The 16,942-nt window shown below is 43.3% G+C and overlaps 1 protein-coding gene across 1 annotated transcript; it reads left to right on the plus strand.

Annotated features, from left to right (window-relative positions):
• The first annotated feature begins 472 nt into the window (after positions 1 to 472).
• AKNA (AT-hook transcription factor) lies at positions 473 to 16,130 on the plus strand. The gene is made up of 22 exons (XM_053473137.1): positions 473 to 579; positions 3,141 to 3,571; positions 3,719 to 4,578; positions 4,745 to 4,819; positions 4,939 to 5,086; positions 6,525 to 6,661; positions 7,326 to 7,385; positions 7,559 to 7,686; positions 7,927 to 8,125; positions 8,659 to 8,807; positions 9,383 to 9,880; positions 10,858 to 11,074; positions 11,518 to 11,618; positions 11,744 to 11,955; positions 12,131 to 12,266; positions 13,597 to 13,716; positions 14,111 to 14,202; positions 14,514 to 14,585; positions 14,670 to 14,771; positions 14,981 to 15,082; positions 15,346 to 15,481; positions 15,724 to 16,130. The coding sequence occupies exons 2-22, from the start codon at positions 3,193 to 3,195 to the stop codon at positions 15,962 to 15,964; spliced, it is 4,164 nt and encodes a 1,387-aa protein (XP_053329112.1). The 5' UTR covers positions 473 to 579; positions 3,141 to 3,192; the 3' UTR covers positions 15,965 to 16,130.
• Positions 16,131 to 16,942: the final 812 nt, after the last annotated feature.

The following is a 16,942-nucleotide window of genomic DNA, read 5'->3' on the forward strand; positions in this document are numbered from 1 at the left end:
TATACTGTCAGAAGCTCTAGGGGGCCACTCCTACATGGCATATTAAATAAATTGCATCATTTCCCACATGGTGCTGTATGGGGCACTGTGTCTGTGACAGTGGCTGTTAGTGTGCATGGTGCTGTGTGGGGCACTGTGTCTGTGACAGTGGCTGTTAGTGTGCATGGTGCTGTGTGGGGTACTGTGTGTGACAGTGTGCATGGTGCTGTGTGGGGCACTGTGTGTGACAATGGCTGTTAGTGTGCATGGTGTTGTGTGAGGCACTGTGTGTGTGACAGTAGCCGTTAGTGTGCATGGTGCTGTGTGGCTGGTACAGTGTGCCCGGCGTTAAGTGTCACTGTGTGGCTGGTACAGTGTGCACGGCGCTGTGTTCCATTTAGAGTGTCCGTTAGTATGCATGGAGTATTGCTTCACCGTGTGGCTGTTGGTGTGCTCGGCGCTGTCACGCTGTAGCTTGGTTGCTATGGTTACACTCACACAAATCCTCCTGAGCTCTGGTTTGTATAAAGCCTCTCCTGGCAACCGAGACTTAGCTGTGGGTCTGGGAGCAGAGAGGAGCACACTTCTGTCACTTCTGGGGTAACAGCGATTTATTCTCTTTAAACAACTTAAACCTTTTCTATGTAGTCGCCTCCAGCACCGACTCCAGTACTTTCCGCCTGCAGTCTGTCCTCTCCCCATCCTCTATATCTTATTCCTCCCCAGCATCTCTTTTATTCCTCCCCAGCCTCTATCGTTTATTCCTCTCCAGGCTCTATCTTTTATTCCTCCCCTGCTTTTTATTCCCCTCACTTCTCTTTCAGTTGCTTTATCCCAGCTGCCCCTTTTAATCCCCCTCCCCCATTCACCCCATCCCTCCATTGCCCCCCTCACCCCCCACCCTCCATGTTCTTTGCCCCTCTTGCACTCGCAGCTCCTTGAAGATCTTCCTCTTTCTGGTTTTTGTTTCCCAACCGAGTCCATCCGGCGCGGACTGTTAACCCTTTCCCTGCCGCCGCCGCCGCGCTCCCACGTGACTCGCCTGTTACTGTTAGGACGGATTGTTTGTTTCTCCAGAGCTCGGCATTGTTATGAAAACATTTAAAAACATTTAAAAAACATAATAGTTATCTTCTAATGGGGCGTGCCGTTTATTTTCCCTGCCCATTGCCGGTTTAACCCCTTTAGCACCCCGTTATGATTTGCTCATTACACAGGAGCTGAAAGGGTTAGATTAATAATAATAATATTAATGATTTAATAATAATTAGCTGTAGCTTTTGTGAAAATGCTGACGTGGCACAGATACTATTGCGCTGTATTGCAGGCATGTGATTCATTTTTGGGACTTGAAAGTGTAATTTTGGGGACTTTTGGTATGAAAGAATTGGACTAGATGGATATGGGGTTTGGTGTGACATGCAGGTGACATGTAGGTGACATATAGGTGACATGTAGGTGACATACAGGTGACATACAGGTGACTGGGGGAAAAATAAGTTTATTCTTTAATAAGTTCTTTAATGATTTTATGGGCTTTCCACGAAATGTCAGCCAGGTGCTCACTTCTTCTAATAAACTATATATTAACGGGCAATATTAGCATGCAGCCCCCCCTAAACTGGTGGGCTGTACGTTCACGAGCCGGACCCTCTTTATTTAATGTATGGGTTCATCTTGGTCGGCCAGTTCTAGACTAGTTTTGTCAGATTCTTTGAATGTATGGACTGTAAAAAGCGCTGAGTAAACTGTTGGCGCTATATAAATAAGTAATAATAATTCAACAACGGATATGAGGGGTTTGGGTTATTTCTTTAAGGGTTCATTGTTAAGGACGGACTCGATATCTTGTGTGCATCACTGTTATTGTGTACATTTCCTTTAAGCACACTTTTTAACCCCAGAAGTGCCAGTGGAACAGACACTTTAGCCTTGCGAGTACCCAAGGAGCGAGCAAAGAATTAACCCATTAACATCATTAGAGTAAATTCATTAGCCAGCGACTTGTGCATTAGCCGCCTTGATTTGTTGCTCTCATTAAATATACATCATGATGGGGGGGCAGCCAAGAACTGCTATAAATGATAAATTACGTATTTTGGGGAGGGAGAAAAGTTTTTGGGAAGCGTTAGAAGTTGAGATCTGGGTTGATAATTTCTGTATCGCTAGTCGCAGTTTTGTGGTTAAGATGGTTTGTTAAAGGGAAGTGAGGAGGGGGCTGGGGGGTGAGCTGGGGAAGTGGAGTAGGGGAAGAGGGGGTTGCTCGGAAGAAGAAGAAGAAGCTTTTATTTTGGTCAGCTGACAACCAGGAACCTTAACAGACATGGCAGTGAACAAGAGAGTGCGTACGGAAGAAAGTCAGAGGTACGAGAGATCACATAGCAAGACGAGAGCTCAGAGAGGGTGAAGAAAGGGGTATGACAGACACAGAGAGAGGACCCAGAACAGGAAGGCTGTGGTAGGAGAGACAGCTTTGCGAGAGTGCTTGGAGAAGTGAAACAGAGCAGGAGGAAGAGTGAGACAGATGTTTGAAGCAGAGAGACAGCTGAAAAAGCCGCGCAGGGCAGATGTTTGAGAGACAGCGGACAGAGCAATGTGCTGTACGTGGTGAATGACAGATGTTTGAGCCAGCGAGGGGAGAAAAAACAGTATGAGAGGCGGGGTGGGCAAGAGAGTGCATGGAGGGGGCAAATATAAGTACGAGAGAGGGCTTTATTCGCTTACTCCGTTATACATTGTTAAGGGCTTTCCCTGGAAAGCGTTCCTTGCAGGGATGTCTCAGCTGGACCTCCATCATTCATAGAAGAATCAGCGATGTGGCTTTAAAGAAGCCTCATTTACCTATACATTATACATGGCTGTGGTGGACATAAGAGAGCAGTGGAGCAGGGAGGTAATCTATAGACAACTATACAAGAGATAGAAATGGCTACAATTCCATGTTAAATAGATGATAAAATATAAAACGTGTGAGTGAGATCGACACGAATGAGAGGTTCGGAGAAGTGCTAGGTTTCTAACCCGCAGAGAGAGAGAGAATAAGAAGCCAGCAGGAAATGTGACGGGCCGTGAAGATGAGTTGGTGGATGAGGCGATAGGGTAGCAGGAAATACGTATGTTATCAAGAGGTGATCTTTTACTCTACTCTATCGTGTCTGTAGGTGACATGTCAGAGAGTGGTGGTCTGGGGAGCCCAAGCCTGTCTCCCTAATCATGGACACCCAGAAGACACAGAAGCAGAGCGACGGTAGTGAGGACGAGAGTGATAAGTTTGATGAATACATGGATGAGAATGGCATCATCAGGACAGAGGAACAAGGGGATTTGAGACTTGATGAGCAAGGGATTCTGACACTGGAAGAACAAGGACACTTTGGACTGCAGGAGCAAAGGATTCCAAGACTGGACGAGGACTTGTTTTTGGAACTAGACCAGCAAGGCATTTCCTACCCACAGCCCCATTCAGATGAAGACAGCCATAGCTGGGAAGAGCACTTTAGCTTTTCTCAGTTGTCTGAAGAAAGAAATCATGATTTACTAGAAATGGAAAACTCAAGAAATAGTGACATCATCACTGAGCAACATGAAACAGGTAAATCAACTTTTTTTTAATGAATAGGATATGGAACCTAGTCACTATTACCGATAACCTTGTTAACATCAAGTTCAATATTTATACCAGATTTGGTTTCTCACACTAGTTTCTTAATCTGTTGTATTTTAATGTATTATTTATCAGATGGTCAAGCTTCCGAGGATCACCCGGGGGTTTCGCTGTCCTTGCCACCTCCGTTAGACTGGCGTCCTCCTAGCAGAGACCAACAACTGGACATGACAGAGGATGAACAGGATCGAGGCAGCTCCGAGGGAAAATGGGAAGAGGAAGAAGAGGTAGACTGGAGTCAAGGACCTTCTGACCTGCCCTATGATGCAAGCCCAGTGAGGTTTGAAGGAAATGGCGAAACATCTGGTGGGGAAGAGCAATGGGAAGAAAGCTACTCACAAAATTCAGGATTACAGGAAGATGAACCCAACACATTTTCTAGTTCACCATCTCCCCAACCCATGCCAAGACCGTGGGGTTCTGAACTTATAAGTCACCTTGAGGGGTTGACCATTTCCCCTGGTATAGAAGATGAAACTCTCCCAGAATCTTTGTACACGGACAGTGGGGAAGGGACCGCCACCACTCCTCTGGAAGGCCGTAAGAGGATAGCCTCCAAACGCACAAAGTATGAGTCTACCTCTACCCCTTCCAGGACTTGGCATGCGGATGATACCAACACGAAGACCAGCAAAGCTTCTACTACCCCAGTGTATGGCCGAGGGCAACTTAATTATCCCCTGCCCGACTTATCCAAAGTTGGACCCAGAGTGAAACTTCCCCGTGAAGATCAGATTTATCGCCCTCCTCAGCCGCGTCGGTTAGAGAATCCGACACAGGCTGCTCCCGTCGTCTTTAAATCTCCTGCAGAGATAGTACGGGAGGTCCTGCTGAGCAGCACAGAGACATCTAACAAGGAAGCAGCAGTTCCACGTACCACTCCCAAAGAGTTCAAGACCCCTCAACAAGCCACTGAACTGGTCCATAGACTCCAGGTATGCATAAAGATGGCGAAGTTGTGAATTCTAGAATGTAGTGGCTTTTTATTAGTTAAGTTATAGAACACTTGCCTCTGTTTTATAAATCCACGGCTCTTTTTTCTTTTCTTACTTCTCATTCTAATAATGAATTAATCTGCCTTTCCTCGTCTCTGTCCTAAAGGAGGATTACCACAAGCTCCTCACTAAGTACGCTGAGGCTGAAAATACCATTGACCGTCTGAGACTGGGCGCCAAAGTAAGAGATAAAACACCCGGATGATGTTTAAATCCATCAGGATATATGCACGTGAATACGCTAATAAGTTTGGACACTTTTCTCAGTTGCCCCTATAGCTCATCCTATTTCTTTCCTAGGTAAACTTGTACTCTGACCCCCCAAAACCAAGCCACAGTGTGGAGATGGGGACAGTCCTACAAGGGTCAAAGCCCATGGAGATCACCATCCCCAAAGCTCAGACAGCGACGTTCAGCACAGTTAGTGAACAACAAGAAGGGGGCTCAGGTAAGCAGATGACCAGGCAGTGTGGGAAATATAAGAATGTTTGTACCAAATCTTCTGCAAATCCAGTTTATTTCTCCCGGGTTTATTACTATTCTCATTCAGGGACAGTCTTCTCTCTGACACTATGACACCTTATACTCTGATCCGACTGAAACATTTTTGGGGACATCAATTAACATCCTTATAAGAGTTTTATAGTATAATTTGATATCCAAAGAAGAATACCCTGTCCAGCCACAGACCGGTCACCATGGCCAGCAATACCCGCACAACACATAGTCACTGATTTTGGGGTGAGTGGCGGCAATCCCTGGGTACTGATGGATAGTTCGGGGTCACACTGTCTCCCCAATATTGTCCTAATCGGGCATGGAGCCCCGAGCGACCCCTCTTTAAAGTTTCACAGAGTTATTTGGTTTGGAGCCCTCATAGCTGCTTAGTCTGTAGAAGTCAGGATTGGGAAGGCTGGGTTTCCCGGTCACCCTGTGTCCCCAATATGAGACATAAGAGGGGATTGGGAAGCTGAGAAAGGAGTGTGGCCATGAATCTCTCATGGCCCCCATCCCAAACACAAACCTACCCCTATATGTCCTCAGTGTCAGGGGGTTACCAACCGTGACACCCACACATCCCAACCGTAAGCCCAGGGCAGTTCCCGTCACACGCTCCTATGTAGAATGTTTAATCTCTGTATAGCTGCATCCCCCATGATTTAGGGTCGGCAGCATGCAAGGAGTTCCTAAAAAAATGAAGCCCATACAGAGCTGCTTATACTGCTGTTCAACAACTACTTCTTATTCAACAATAAAAATCTATTTACAACTTAACGTTACAGCGATGCGGACCTGCCGTGCCCCATCTTTTGCTAATTTGTTCTTGGGCTGTTGGGAAGAGAGGATTGTATTAACACATTCATTATCACATTAAGTCATGGCTTAGGTACATCGATGACATCCTAATTGCGTGGCAAGGCACTGATGTGGAATTTAAACCTTTTACTGATGAATTAAACATTACATTGAAACTTGAAATTCAATTGCAAAATTTGATCGGACAAAAAAACAGCCAACTATAGAAAACCTACAGCAACAAATAGTTAACTTTGGTAGGACAGTCATCATCCACATGGGAGGACGTAAAACGCATCATAATTAGATTATCTCTTAACCCTAAAATGCTTATTAAGAGAATACCATGAAAGACAGCATCAAATTCAGCAAGACAGACAAAAGACTATCCTGAATATCAGATAAGGATTGAATACAAATATTGTATTATGTAAAAAAAAAAAATATATATATATATATATTGAAATAATACCAAATATGGTGTGTTTCCCTTTAAATGCCAAAACGTTGTTAAATTAGTTCAGTTATTTTGTCAGTTTATGGCACGAGTCTTACGTAACATAAAGTAACTCTTCGGGGTTGGGTTTCAGGATCTCCAGCACCTTCCAATCCTGCTGTATTACCCCGAGATCTAACGTCACCCATCACATCTCCTACCTCCCGTCTTGACTCCCCCGAGGACATCACCTTCACCCTGACTTCGTACATAGATCTATTTCAGCAAGAGGTGAGTATTGCGAAGTGACAGTTACAACACGGCGCTGTCACATTTCCCAGAGACATCTATCGCAAATCACTGCATACATTAACCCCATATAGCGCCATTAATGGGTTAAATGACCCACTATTATTTATTGGTGAATCCGCCTTGGTTACCTTATACGATATTCATGGCCATTTATGAAATGTGACAAAGAATGTTAAAAAAATGACTTTTTGACTCAAGATCCCTTTTTGTTATTAAGCCGATGTAGGTCCCAGCCAGAGTCTTATACTTGATCACTAGCAATGATGTCATGTTATTCCACCGGGGAGCATTGCCAGCCCGATATTATCCACACGTATTATTAGCACTAAGGTGAAGGAATGTTTCATGCTAGTGTAAGGCCAAGGAAAACATCAGCGGCATTTAAGGAGGGCCAGGGAGCGCATAGAAGCTTTAAATAATTCCGCTGTACACAACTGCAGCCGTCATGGCGATGCTTGTCTTTTTCCAAACTATTTTTTTATCCTAAAATCTATTCTGTGCGCCGTAATAATGCATGGGTCAGAATAAAATGTACTTTTTAAATGGGTGGGGGTGCATTTGGATTTGGGTCTCACTGCCCACTCAGATGGTATAGGACGGAGCGCTTTTTCCAACGTTTCACTGTGGATTCCTGTTTTTGCAGGTAGATCAATTTGAGAAGCTGTGGCATGATGGAAAATTGACTCCTGGAGAACAACAGCAGGTATAAGCTATATATTTACTCCTAACTATTCATCCAATAAATAAAATATGCAATAAATATGTCAAAGACCATCTACTTAATACATTGTGTTTCCACGTACTGTCTGGCTCTTTAAATCCCTATGGGTTCCTCACACCACTAGTCTAATGAGGATTTTGCCCTTGTTGCTTCAGGCTCTGTGGGAGCTCCGTGGGTCTCTTGACGCATTGGAAAGACAGTATTTAAAAGCACGAGAGGAGTATCGCCAGGGGAAGCAGCACAGTGGAGCCGGACATCTTCCAGAAGAGCTTGATCCCCACAGGTAGAGGACACCCATAAGTATACGTATGCTCGGTGTACTACTGTCACATGCTGCAAAAGCACAAGAATGTAGCCCATGTGTACCCAGCAGGTGGCCACATGCCTTAAAGCACCAGGGACGATTGTAATCAACAATCAGTTCCTAAATTCCTAGCTAGGTTACCCATCTCTAATGTAGTTTGCATGGTTCAAGCAATACGTCTGCTCTTCCAAATTGTATCAAAGTATTCTTCGCAACCAGGGTACTTGAAGGAGCCATTTTCCAACTGGGAGTGCGTCTAGATGAGCTACAAGACAAAGTACAACACTCAACTCTGCCCGCTCATCCCACGGAACTAGATGTGGATCAAGAGGACATAGCTATCAACGATCCTCTTCAAGCAGCCCCACTGCCATCAGCTGTGGCCCCCATTCCTGTACTTCTCACACCTTATCCAGAGGTGAGTGATGGACCTCCCCAATTTGCACCTTTACTCCAACACTATGAGTTCCCAATACACACAGTGTGTGCATAGACACAGCTTCCTTCTGAAACTTGGATTCCCCAGGAGGCAGATACGTCTTATGCCTACAGCACCATCAAAATGCAATGCAATTCTGATCAATAACGGTCGTTGTGCTGTCTATTTTGACTAAAGTTACCTATTTTATGAAGCCCTATTTCCCTCATTCAACACTCTTATAGTACTCGTTGTGTAGTATTCTCTGGGTACTTATACACTGTGTCTATACTCTCTTTCAGTAGCCTTCAAGCATTATTATACATAAAGTTCCACAGTATTTAATGTTCCGTCCAGGGTTCTAACATTATTTGTTAGGTCTTGATAGCCCATGTGACATCTTAGTCTGTGAACGTTGGACCACAAAACTCTGATACAAGCTTCTTGAGACTTATCTTACCCGGTACAAATATGGCAACATCCATTTTGTGTTCCACGTATCATTCACACTGTTACATGTCCGCCCTCCACAGGTTTTACCATCCGCAGAGGACTCCAGGCAGGCTGGAGCAGACATGGCCTCCGTCACCAAAGTGGTGGCAGAAAAGGATGAAGATCTGCCCCAGCCATTGCGTCACAAACACATGCGGGTGGAGACGGAGTATGACACACTGCTGTCCACGTGAGTTAGAACATGTTTTCGTGGAGCAGAATCTGTCATATGCTGTATTTGTGTATTCTGTTTTGAGTGTGTGTGATTTACATTTGTATCTGTTCTGGGTTTCCTGTATGCATTTTGTGTATGTTGATGTACCTTTTCTATAAATACATATTATAATAAATATTATACGGTCTATAGAATATATTACTGTTCCATCCTGTCGCAACAACCCAGCCAATGAACCCCCATTCCCTTGAGATTGTAAGCTTGCGAGTCGGGCTCTCTTTACCTAATGTATCAGTTTGTCTTAGTCAGCTCTAGTATTGTCAGACCCCTCGAATATATGGACTGTAAGAAGCCCTGCGTAAAAATCATGGCGCGATATAAAAAATAATAACATCCGTGGTTATTAAACTCAGATGTAAAATTCTTTTATATCTCCATATAGTTAAATAAAAATGTGTGCAAATTACACACAATTCCCCTCATCGCATGTTGTATTGGGGTTGTGTGTTTGTGGTGTGTGTGTGTCCAGTGAATGAATGTACATCAATCTATAGGCGTTTTATAGTGGTGTAACCTTTTTTGTTCTGCAGGTACAATAACTTTAAGACTCTACCTGATGCTCTGGGATTAGAACAGGATGAATGGCCGCAAGACCGTCAGGAGGACACCATGCCAAACCACTATCCTCCAACGGCTAATGCCGAGAGCCATCCACAGCTTGCTGAGCCTGAAGAACGTTTTCTAACAAAAAGAGTCAGGGACCAACCACAAGCTATGAGATCCAAGGATCACCCACACTCTGTCAGACTGCAGGGCCGTCAAAAGGTTGCTGGACCCAACGCTTATTCACAATTTGAGAGACCTGGTGTCCACCAGCCATCAAACGAAAGACAAGAACACCCAAGGTCTGCTGGACCCAAGAATGGCAAGCAGTCTGCCAGGGCCGAGGACGATCAACTGCTTGCTAGACCATCCAGAGAGGTGACTCCTAGACACGTCCCCTCCAACAGGGGGCAGCATGGAGAGACTCATGGACGGGAAAGACACCAGCCTCCTCCTGAAGCCGGCAGAGACAAAGCGAGTAAAAGGTACTAGTGCAGCAAGGAACATGATTAACCCCTTAAAGTATTTGGCATGTTACATATATTCTTTTTCTTATTGCAGTTAAAAATTGAGACTGTATTATTTTTCTGCAACGTGCAAGCTGAGCTCCCAATTAGCTACCTGGCGACGACCCCAGAGATTTAATTAACAAGCCCCATTGTTACATAAAAAAAGGCGTTTAAGTTTAAAGAGAGAGAAATGATAATGGAATGGGGGGGGAATGGATGGGCTAACAAACAACTTGCATGACTCGGGCACTATATATGTTAACATACAGCGAAAACGACATGAAATAAAAACACAAGAGACATGAGGTCGTTGGAAAAAGTGAAAGGCCACAGTGCTTTATTAACTGTGACAAGTTCAAGAAAATATATTAAATATTAATAAAACAAGAGATAGGTTATGCATTAATAACATGTATAAAACCATAACCAAACAACATCTTGTAGGGATATCCCGCCAAATTCCAAACGGAGACCGTTGGGTCGGAACACCCTACCCTTCGAAAGCTCCCCCAGGGACTGAACCCGTGGAGAAAACCAGTTAAACATGAATGTTGGCATAACAACCAATCGTAAATTCAGCATACCTATCTCAAAATACTGCCGTACACCACATACAGTTAGAACAGAAAAATTTGGGAGGGAGGGCGGGAAATACTTTGGTTTGTCACTCTGATTAACAGAATTTCTGATCAGTGGCGGGAAAAAGGGTCCCCTAAATAGCCACCAAAAAACCCCACCCCTAAGAGGATAAGGGACCCCATAGGATGTCCCTTACATGACCCTTAAAACCTGGCCAGCACGCTTCTAGTTAAATATAGGCCCAGTCATGCAGCCCTTTCTCTTATTATCCAGGGCTTGTCTGTTCCGTGAGGCATTCACTTACATTTAAGTGTTTTTGTATTTTAATAGACGATGCCCATATAACTATAACCTATCTGTTTCTATTCCGGAAGAGCAAGTTCTAAGGATCCTGCAGCACATGTCTCTACGAGATCTCCTTCGTTGACCCAGTTGAATAAACGGTCCCCAAGGAGTCCGGCAGCTGATTTATCCGTTAGCGGAGACAGTACTCGAAGCCCGTATTCTCGGAGAAGTAGCTTCGCCAGCAAAAGTACCAGCTCCTTAGCTCAGAAAGAACATCCCAAGGATAATAAGAGGACCTCTGTGCAGGTAATACAGACAGGGGGTGAACTTCACTTATGTAATAAAAAATTTTTCAAGCTGTGATTCAGGGAATAATCCTCAATATAAGTTTTTTCTGTTGACTTCACAAGCTCCGAAGTTCCTTCTGACTTCCAACACTTCCGTTTTTTGCTTTGAACCTTTTGTATGTAATCTTATCTCATACAATTCACCTTCAGAAAAAAATCTAATTAAAATAAAATTAAAACTTACTAGTTACAATTAATTAACATTAAAAAGGAGATATTTAAAACAAAATATAGAACATATAAAAAAAAGGTTAATTCATAGTCTCAGTTTGTAATCTTCCTTGGTCCCATGTTGTTTATATACTGATTATCTGTTTCCTTGATTCCTACTCTGTCCTATATCATCTCTTTCTTCAATTTTCTCATTTGTTAGTTTTTATTATTTTTTTCCTAACGTTACAGGACAGGATTGTGTCCCCAGAAACAGACAGCGGGTTCCTGGGGTCTGAGAGTGGCCGATCCCCACAACTACGCAAACAGGGAGGCCGGGTGCCACCAAGCAGGTAATATCCTTAGCTGTGCTTGTGAATATATCAAACAATATTCCAGATGCGACAACAGGTTCTATCTATTTTGACTTGTTCATTAATGCTGTCTTTTTGTTTCTTCTGCTTCCTCGATCTTCTAGGGAAGCACCGGCAGAAGCTTTAGGCTCCACAACCTCTCCTCGCAGGAATGAGGTTGGAAACTCTAGAACAGAAATTGTTCCCAGATCTAGACCACACAAGGCATCGTTGGGAAAAAGACAACAGAGCAACCAGTGGGCCGGGCCCTCCGAGGCCAGCTCACCTTCCCTGGGACCCAAGAGTCTGACTGAGAGTGAGACCAGGGGACAGAGCAGTAAGTGGCCATTATTCATCAATAGGGGTTTGACAAATATTACATGTTAATTACAGGGTGATAATTACACATTCTATCAAAGTTCTCTACCATTGTGCATGTTCTAGGTATAACGAGGTTCTTAGGCAACGGGTGCATCTTTGTGACATTGTACTAATCCTTCATCTCTTAATAGGTGAATCAGATTCTGAAAGAGACATGTACGGGGACGTTATCCATGAGCCCACCTCTACTGACCCCGTCCTGCCTTCCCCTGTCGGAGAAGCTTCCCGACATTTGAGAAATATTCTGGAGACTCGAACAGCAAGAGAGTGAGTCAGAGTATAAAGACCCATTTTTATTTCTGTTTTTTTTTTCTATCAGTCTCTAAATTCTATATTTTTTTGCACATTTCCCATTTATATTTCACTATTAGTTTATGAGTGATGGTAAAGAGCCAAAGCTCAGATTGCATTCTGTCGCAGGTATTGCATGCAAAACGATTAGAGAAGAGATACCATCAGGGCTCTGTCTTCAGACCTGACATATCACACAAGAGAGAGACCTTTATTGGAAATAAATAACATAACTCCTAGTTTTTATGTAATTCCTTTCTCCCAGTGGGACCCAAAGAGCTTTTTAACGCGCGCTCTCAGAATTAACCAAATCGGCAACTGAATAATAGTTTTTATTATTACCCAATAAATAGAGTAGTGATCAATAAGGGACATACTGAATTTATGTTAGTAATTTATTTTTTCAGATTTCTATTTTTTCCAGTTAAATATTTATTCTTGTCAACATTATTTTTTTTGGTGGGGGGGTGCCACATACAGGATCCACCCTGGGTGCCAAATACTCAAGGTACGCCCCTGCCTCTGTGTGTATGTTTGAATACAGGTTACTAGGTGTTGCCATGGCTGCATCCTAATATACTTCATGTCTGAAGGACAGGAGCTTTTTAACCTGTTATAGAGCCCATAGAGAGCATAGGATAGATAGATTGCGTATAAGCATATAAGTAGGCAGAGGCTCGGCCACTCGAGCGTTGACGTAACACTGGTGGAACATGAGCGTCTATGATAAATCTGTGCCGTGAGTAAAGAACAGCATGTATCTTATTACATATGCCCTTCTTCTCGCACTCCCTTCCCATCCAAATCTCTTTGCCTTCCATCATAATCTCTATCACCCATTCAGTATCTTTGTACAATTTCTTCTCATTCTTCTCCCATGTATCTTCAGATTATATTGCTTCTGTTCTGTATTCTCCCAGCATCTACGTTTAGAATATATTCTCAGGATGATATTTTTATCATCTTTTTTTTGTTCCCACTGAGATCTCCTATTACTTTCTCCTTCTCTTCTCTGCTTAGCTTTTTGATTTGTATTCATTCATTAACTGTCTACCTTGCTGTTAATATTCATTCCTGTACATTGTTTTCTATTTTTTTTTTACATTTTCATATACTAAGTAAATGTTTCAGGAAAAGTCCCAAATGAGACTTTTCTGTGTAATCCTAAAATTATAACATGTTTGAATTGTAATGCATATCATCACAATTGGTTCTCCATGTGCAACTATAAATTAGGATTTTATTTTAACTCTAGTAAATAGACCTCCCTCTCCCATTTCTTCCTTTCTCTTCTCCAATGTCGTAGTCAAGCCATCCAAGACCTACAGAAAGAAGTAATCCAGTTGAGACAGCACCTAGAGAACAGCCTAAACCGTCCACCTGCACAAGAGAGGCTTGGGGCACCCCGACATTCATCTACTTTTCTGTGAGTCACTTTAAATGGCACAAGGTTGTGCGGTTAAAGGGACGGTAACACAAGCCCTATATTTGTTAGCAAACGGGCCAACATCAGATTGGACGGACTCTACTGTCTACTTAAAAATACTGAGCTTTTCTGAAATTAGGACACAGGACAATGAATGTCACATTTAGGGTAATGCCTCTGAACGGTAACAATAGTACACCAATCTCTAATGGAAAGCTGGACTTCTGCCCTCTGTCCCTTTCCCCGTGTTTCATACCCCTCTGGGGAAAGTTTGCCCCTAGCAATGAGTAGCAGGTCTGTAAAGCTCATGAGTGGTTGTCACACTTCTGGTTTTAGTTACACTGTATCTTTCTGCCTACCTTATTTGCCGTATTCTCATTGATACCAACGATAGGAATCCACAAGAGGAGAAAGTCCCCCATTTTCCCAAGGACAGGGTTTCTTCTTCATCCAGTGCAGGAACTGGTCTGAATGAACCAAGAGCAGGTAAGACTCACCTTATCCTGTTCAGAAACCAAAATGTACGTATTGACAATTAGTGGGGTGTTTTAGAATGGAAACAAACGGTGAACAGTTCTGTGTTAATAATAATGTTCTAATAATTATGGCCTCATATTGTTTTGCCTTATAGAGAAAAGATGCCACTTTGTGGTATAAGCCGTTAAGATGTGGTGGAGGCCTAAGCAATATATGGCCATACAGTGTGACGCAATCACCTTCAGAGGTGAAGAGCCTCGTGCTCGGTCCTGTTTGCGGCTGCTTCTATAATCAAAATGACTTGTTCTCCTTTCACATAGAACTTCCCGAGGTGCCAGAGAGTGGCTCCAACCAGTACTCACAAAGAAGAGGCATCTATGGAGATTATACAGGTGTGTGAAGTGAGACGTGGAGGTATGCTGACATCACCGTTGGTGCGTGGCTCACTCTATCTCTTTGTGTGTCTTCACTTTTAGGCACCTCGTATCGGTTCCCAGGAACACCTTCTAACCACCAGACTAGACAGGTCACGGTCCCTTTCTGTGAGAGATGTCAAGATCATAAAAACCAGAGTCCTGGTATGTACGTGCTCTAGAAAATACATTAACCACGCTGACGAAATCATATCCAGAGAGTGCCGCCAGAGTACCTTTCAGTGTGGCATGTGTGTAGATATGATGAAATCCTAATACAGTGTATAAAGCTTCTATCTCCTTGAGTCTTTCTGTCTCTCTGATTTTGCTTCTACCCGTTCCTACGCGCCCTCATGTTCTGGAGTTTCTTAAAGGTCATCCAAGAGCTCGAGCAGAAGTGGACTCAAGCTCCCAGGTGCCATCCTCTTGCCCCTTGTGTAATGAGGGAAAGGACTCTACTGATAACCACAGGACCGGTGAGTCTCTGGGGTTTATTCACTAAAGTTAGACTTTGCAGGAGAGATGTGGTTTTCACCTTCTCCCTTCAATATTCATTATGATGTTTCGCCAGCCCAAAGGGCTGAGCTGGCCCTGTGTAATGCAAACTTTAATGTGTAAGAAAAGTATCCTGAAGAAACAGCACTGATTTAACTATATCACTTATATCAAGCCCCCCACGTTTAGTGAATAGACCCCTCTGTCTCTTCTTTGTGTTTCTGACTGTTTCTTGTCCTGATAGGATTGTCTAACCATCAAGCAAACAGGAGAAGCCATAGGACCCGAAGGCTCCCCCCTTGTGGCCACTGGGTGTTAAATCACCCTCCCCATGTTAACTACGTACAGACGCCTCTCATACCTTACAGCCCCCCCGTGATGTGAGTACTGAGTCCTCTTTTTATAGGTTTGAAAGCCCCCCCAAAAAGACAAAACAGATACATATAAAATATTACAACTAACTTTGTAGAATATATATTTTGTATAGTTTCTTAAGCCATTAAATGGGATAAATGTTGGAACGGTCTATGTGATTATAAGAATAATAGAAGGCCACGGTTCCTCAATGTTTGTACCCCTCCCTATATTTCTGCTTATATAGTGACATACAGTTCTTTCTTAGATACAGCCCTTCATCCAGCGTCTATGTTCCGATGGGATATACAGTCAACGGGCTCCGTCCTCCCAGTGCCGTGGCCTCACCACCAGCAACCCCTACCCTAGATCTGGATGACCTTCTCTACCCTCTGAATAGGGCATTAGAGGCAGCCAAAGAGCTGAAAGTGACTAGCAAAAGAATGTGCCACTCTCTGTCCTCTGACCTGAGCTTGAAACACAGTTTCCGAAGATCCTGTCTCTTCTAGAGAGGGTGAGATTGAAGGAAAGGCGATGCACAGAATAGATGGAGACAATGTATGCTTAGACCTCTCCAGCTTCATCTGTCACCTGCGGGACCATTCAGAGGAATGCGTTATATCGGAACAATGGCCGGGCAGGGATTTATTTATGTATGTATGCATCAGTATAATAGTATGGTTGGCGGGATTATTTAAAGATAGGTATACATAAACTTGTATCAATACCTTCTTCAATCAATACCTCGAACAAGGGTTAAGTAGTTGCACTCAAAGTGCCTTGGCTTCAAGCAAAGTGTTAACAATTCCTTAGTGTATATATGCAAACGGAAGTTTCTTATGACTTTTTTTATTAATATATATTATTTTTTTTTATCTGATGTCAGCTAACCAGATTTACGTTAACCGATGCCACTAGGTACAAAGACAATTGTTGTCCTCCATCCAAAAAAAATACAAAAAAAGCTTTTTAAGTACTTAATGGATGGCGCACAGTCAATAGAGATTAAAAAAATATTTAAAAACATAATTTATTAACGCTTTTTGCAAGCCTTGATTTTAGTACCATAGGAAAGTTTTCCTTAATGTAGCCTCTATGACCCCTACATAGTCATTCACGCGAAAGCACTATTTGTCGTCATGAGACCGATGGACTGTGATATTCTGGACATAATTTGGGTTCTGTTTGCTTACTCTTACTGCTGGCCCTGGAGTGAGGGGGTTCCAGGCCCCTAGGCCTTTTTGTAATATCATTGGTGTAATTATTGTAGCTGGCAGACAAAGCTGAAACCGTGTGATGCGGTGCATGGTATTGTTGGGTACGGAAGCTTCCCAGTAACTCCCACAGGCCTATACTGGTCGTAGTGCACACTTTGCAAATCCTCGGTCGGCATGTGCCTCTCACTCACCATTAGGTCCACTCAGTCCTGCGTGGAATTGTGGAATTTTATACAATAATTTAAATTATAACAAATGCAGCGGAACTAA

Source organism: Spea bombifrons, chromosome 8, assembly GCF_027358695.1.
Source record: "Spea bombifrons isolate aSpeBom1 chromosome 8, aSpeBom1.2.pri, whole genome shotgun sequence".
Lineage (NCBI taxonomy): Eukaryota > Metazoa > Chordata > Amphibia > Anura > Pelobatidae > Spea > Spea bombifrons.

What these genes read in the sequence shown, in the direction of transcription:
- AKNA (XM_053473137.1), top strand. Translation starts at nt 3,193, where the DNA reads ATGGACACCCAGAAGACACAGAAGCAGAGCGACGGTAGTGAGGACGAG. An exon ending in TATGACACACTGCTGTCCAC is followed by an intron (nt 8,808 to 9,382) that starts GTGAGTTAGAAC and finishes TTTGTTCTGCAG; the next exon opens with GTACAATAACTTTAAGACTC. An exon ending in ATAAGAGGACCTCTGTGCAG is followed by an intron (nt 11,075 to 11,517) that starts GTAATACAGACA and finishes CTAACGTTACAG; the next exon opens with GACAGGATTGTGTCCCCAGA.